This window comes from Maylandia zebra, linkage group LG3 (assembly GCF_041146795.1).
Source record: "Maylandia zebra isolate NMK-2024a linkage group LG3, Mzebra_GT3a, whole genome shotgun sequence".
NCBI lineage: Eukaryota > Metazoa > Chordata > Actinopteri > Cichliformes > Cichlidae > Maylandia > Maylandia zebra.
In genome coordinates this window covers 62,874,030-62,878,447 of record NC_135169.1, presented here as the reverse complement: position 1 = coordinate 62,878,447, position 4,418 = coordinate 62,874,030, and the positions used below count along the sequence as shown (strand labels likewise).

Genomic DNA, 4,418 nt, shown 5'->3' with positions numbered 1-4,418 from the left:
GACGCCTTCCTCCTCTTGCAGCCAGAGTGGAAACACTCTGACAGCCAGTGTGTAGTAGTTTGTAATTACTGAACGAAAGCACAGATTAAAGGCTTCACAGGGCACTAATGGAAAGAAGTGCCTCTGGGTAATACATGACCTGGATAGTAGCTGCTGCTTACCTGCAGGGGGCAGCACCATGTTCCAGTTGTATAATATCATACATGCAAAGCCACACAACTCCAGCAGGAAAAGCAGCTGGTGTTTTGTTTCCAAGGATCACATAGCTGATGGATCCTCCTCTCCAGCACTTCCCAGGGAAGCTGAGGATCTGCTTGAAGTTTGAGCCCAGCTTTCAAGAGGCTGAGCTAATCTAGAGGCACCGTCCCAAACTTGATGCTGTAAAGGGATGTCAAACAAGACACCACGACAGCCAACAACCACCACTTCAGCCACTTAAACAGTGAGGTGTAAACACTGAAGGGGAACGTGGGTCCATGTAGCAGTCCAGGTGTGCTCCCACAAGCTGGAGGCCTCTTCTGTTACAATGCAGTCCTGCCTTCTTACCATCATCAGGGGAGTAGAGACTGATGTTTGATCTGTAACTAATAAACTCTCTTCTAAAGCAGCCACATATTCATAAAGATGCTTTCATTGCATGTATTTCTGCATAAATGTATCAAGACTGATTAATGGAGAGTATGTGGGGTGAGTCACATGGCCATGGTTTCCAGTGCATCGGCCCAGTGGTTGGTTGTTCAGAGAGTGCAGCACTGTGCTTCATTAAACTCCATTTTCGAGGGGAAGTAGCATTCCTCAGGTTCACTAAGCTCTGACAGCTCCTGGGGTTCCTGCACACACTGTTATGCTGCCGGGTGGACTGTCTGCAGCAGCGCAGCAGAAGTGCTGATATCTGATATAAAGGTGGAAACAATGAAAGTGAGAATGGCTGGACGAACACGTTTGGAGGTTTCGGATGTGGCGCTGGGTTTCCTCCTGCTGTGCTCTGTAACGGGCTTGTTGTTGATGGATCAGCAGAGAAACGCCGAGGATGAGCAGGAGCTCGACAAAGCTATTCTGGAAATGCTGCATATCAACAAAGTGTCAGCAAGCCACCATGCTAAACCACATCCTTACATGAGGAAGGTTTACCAGAAGCTGGACTCGCTGGAGGTGCAGGATTTGGGGAAATCAGACGGGACGCTGGTGCAGGGGTTTCGGAGTGTCAGCGGTAAGGATTTCAAAGTCTTCCTTTAACACAGTAATCCTTTACATGTTGCTTTGACAATAACGATGTGATCAAAGACCGTGATCTGCAGTAAAGCAAGAAAACAGCAAGTTCCCCGTGTGTGGATGAGGAACTGGAGCATGGTGTCATGTAAGGGCTCATATGTTTCACTGGAGCACTTGCAGAGCGACTGTGGCCACAAACATGGCCGTGCAGGGCTTCAAGGTCCTGCACGGCCATCTGACAGCACATGAACTGTAAGGGTTCTGCTGCCAATCACAGTGTCATGCTTGCAGTGCCTTGTAATTAATATTAATGAAACGCAGTCAGTCCCTTTCACACGTGCAAACCTCAAGTCAACATTAAAATGTTGCCTTCAAAAGCAGCTTAATTAGTTGGATATTGTAGCGTTTAAGAATAATCACAGATCCAATCCTGCAGTTTTAAGGTGGAATCTTTAGTTATCAACAGGTTAAAGCACCATTTGTGCCAAAGCAGCTAAAGTGAGAAACATGCACATTATTTCAGTCTGTTAATGTCACAGAGACAGTTCAGCGAATCAGCTGAAGTAGCATCATTCAGCACAGACACTGGAAAGTCCCACTGCTGCTCCACAGACCTGTAGCACAACAAACTGGTGCTATAGCTGTTTTTTGAATCCCCCCTTTGTCGTGCAGACTCACCACAGAGCATCATGTATCCCTGTTTCATGAATGGAGAGGAGCGTAGTGGCAGCCATGCTGTTCATATCCATGCGTGCTGCTGGAGGCCACACAAAGCCTGCATAAAATAACTTTTTCCAGCAAACTGTTCTGTACCATCCTCCCCCTCCTCTTCATCCTCCTCACTCCACTAATAACAACAGTACAGCCCACTGCTCAGTATAGTTATGTGAACTCATCATCATCAGCGTGGCTACAGGACAGCTTTGTAGCTTTGGTCACTTTAAGTGTAGGCGTGAACATTAGCTTATAGCTGTGCTCCAGCTGAACACAGCTGCACATAGACAGGTAACATCTGGATCTGGAGCTGAAGTCCAACTGGGCCAGAACAGGAACAGAAATGTTTTAACAAACTACAATAATAAAGCGCATCAGCTCCTTGGCTGGTAACGAGCAGACGAGCGGATCTTTTATCATCTGCAGTGATTTTCGATGTCGATGTTTTTGATGCTATTTAGAGGACAAATAAAACTAAGCTGACACTTTGTAGTTCACAGCAACATCCCTGCATTATCAGAACAGCTTGAACTTTGCTGTATTTCACTTAAGGTGTGTTTTAAATTTGCATCACTGACGTGTGACATGAAGTAACCGCTGCATCTTCTTTCTGCTGCAGCAACAAACGTCTTATTGTTCACGAGAAACCCTGACGTTGCATGTTTGGCCTTGAGTTTGGACTTCCTGTATGGTCCCTCTCGTCACTGTCATGTGCTCCCTCTGATAGTGTTTCCTTTAGTTTCTCTGCTTTCAAATGTCTTCACATGCAGACAGAACGATCTTCAGATGTTTCCACTGAAATCTGCTCATCGCTGCTGCTGTAAAGTTTCTCACCACCAAGAGAAAAAAGACGACATGCAGTGCTGACTCACCTGATGCAGTGCTGATTTTTTTATTTTGTTTTTAATTCTCCAAATGAATGAACCTTTGGTGCATATTTACAATCATCTTTGAAGAATACATTGGACTTCATTGATTCTGAGCCTTTACACGGGCGGAGCTGTGTGAGTCCTTCTAACACTCTGTATTTGATGCTTTGCAGGCCCGCAGGGATGGATCTGGTTCAACATCACCAGCTTGAGCCCCTTCATGATGGGTGCAGAGCTGGTCCTGTTCAGGAAAGCCCTCCACCCTCAGCCGCTCAGCGTGTCTGTCACTCTGCACAGTGTCATTGCTTCACGAGGACGCCTGGACGAACGTCCCGTCCTGGAGGAGAGACAGCTGGCCCTGGACCAGCGGCCGCCGTCTGGCTACGACGTCTTCGATGTGTCTGCTGTGCTGACTGCGAAGCCCGTGGAGGCTCTGGGCTTCCAGCTGCGCTACACGGACGAGAGCGGGAGTCTGGTGCTCCATGAAGCCCTGACACAGAGTCTGTACTGTCTCCACAGAGGCTCTCTGAGCGAACCCTTACTGGTGCTCTACCAGGCACACCCTCGCTCGCTAACATCAGTCTAATGTAGGTGGAGCCGCCCACCTATGGCTTTAAAGCTACTTTACACGTCACAGACAGTCACGTAGGAGCACGGCAGCACTGAGGCGGGAGCTCTGGAACATTTTGAGGTTAAATTGTGCTCAAAGATTTTTAGGTAACATTTGCATTTTGTTTTTGTAAGACTGCTTAATATTAATAATGCACATGTAATTATTCCCCGGGGAACAGCTCGTGTGCTGAGTCAGTATTAGGGAGCTGACACTGCTGCCTGCATCAGAGGATGATGTAAACATCAGCAGCGTCTGCAGGCGGCTCTGTTCTGTGTCAGCGGAGCTGCTACGTCAGCAGGTGGAGCTCTGTGGTGTAAAGCTGTTACTGTCTTCTTCATGTCAGCTGTCTTTACACTCGCACAGATCCTCTGCCGCTCACGCCTCACATGAAACGACTGTTCCTAAATGTTCTTCTGCCTATTACATCACTTCTATCCACTGTTGCTTTGACCTTTAACCTCTCTTGAAAACTGAACTGAAATAAACCCTCAGCATAAAGAACGGACTGTGGCTGTGCTTGGTTTCTGCTGACTGTGGTTACCGTGATGGAAAACTAGTCAACATGTTAAAGGAACTAGTCAAAGGGAAAATGAGTTGGTGAGGAAACAATATGTGCACACATCCTTCCTGGATATACACAAAAGGAAATGAAACATTTTAAGGCTGACGACAGATCCTTGGAGAGATTTGAAACTCACTTTAACGGAACAGAAACAACACATAGGGAACAGAGAGAGATGTGCCAGCATTGTCCCGGCTCGTAGGAGGAGCTGTGTGGCTCCTCTGATGTGAGGAAGCTTCATTAATGGAGGTGGTAAATACACAGCGACAAACAGAACTCCCTTCATTGGCTTCCTGTTAAATCCAGAATTCAAAATCCTGCTCCTCACATACAAGGTCTTAAATAATCAGGCCCCATCTTATCTTAATGACCGTGTAGTACCATATCACCCTATTAGAGCACTTCGCTCTCGCTCTGCAGGCCTACTTGTTGTTCCTAGAGTATTTAA

At 46.9% G+C, this 4,418-nt stretch overlaps 1 protein-coding gene across 1 annotated transcript; it reads left to right on the top strand.

Annotated features, from left to right (window-relative positions):
* Positions 1-785: 785 nt before the first annotated feature.
* LOC143416618 (uncharacterized) lies at positions 786-4,049 on the top strand. Its single transcript, XM_076882062.1, has 2 exons — positions 786-1,210; positions 2,969-4,049. The coding sequence occupies exons 1-2, from the start codon at positions 913-915 to the stop codon at positions 3,379-3,381; spliced, it is 711 nt and encodes a 236-aa protein (XP_076738177.1). The 5' UTR covers positions 786-912; the 3' UTR covers positions 3,382-4,049.
* Positions 4,050-4,418: the final 369 nt, after the last annotated feature.

Excerpts from the sequence above, each read along its gene's own strand:
- LOC143416618 (XM_076882062.1), top strand. The coding sequence starts at position 913 with ATGAAAGTGAGAATGGCTGGACGAACACGTTTGGAGGTTTCGGATGTG. Across the intron at positions 1,211-2,968 it reads GGGGTTTCGGAGTGTCAGCG|GCCCGCAGGGATGGATCTGG; the intron begins GTAAGGATTTCA and ends GATGCTTTGCAG.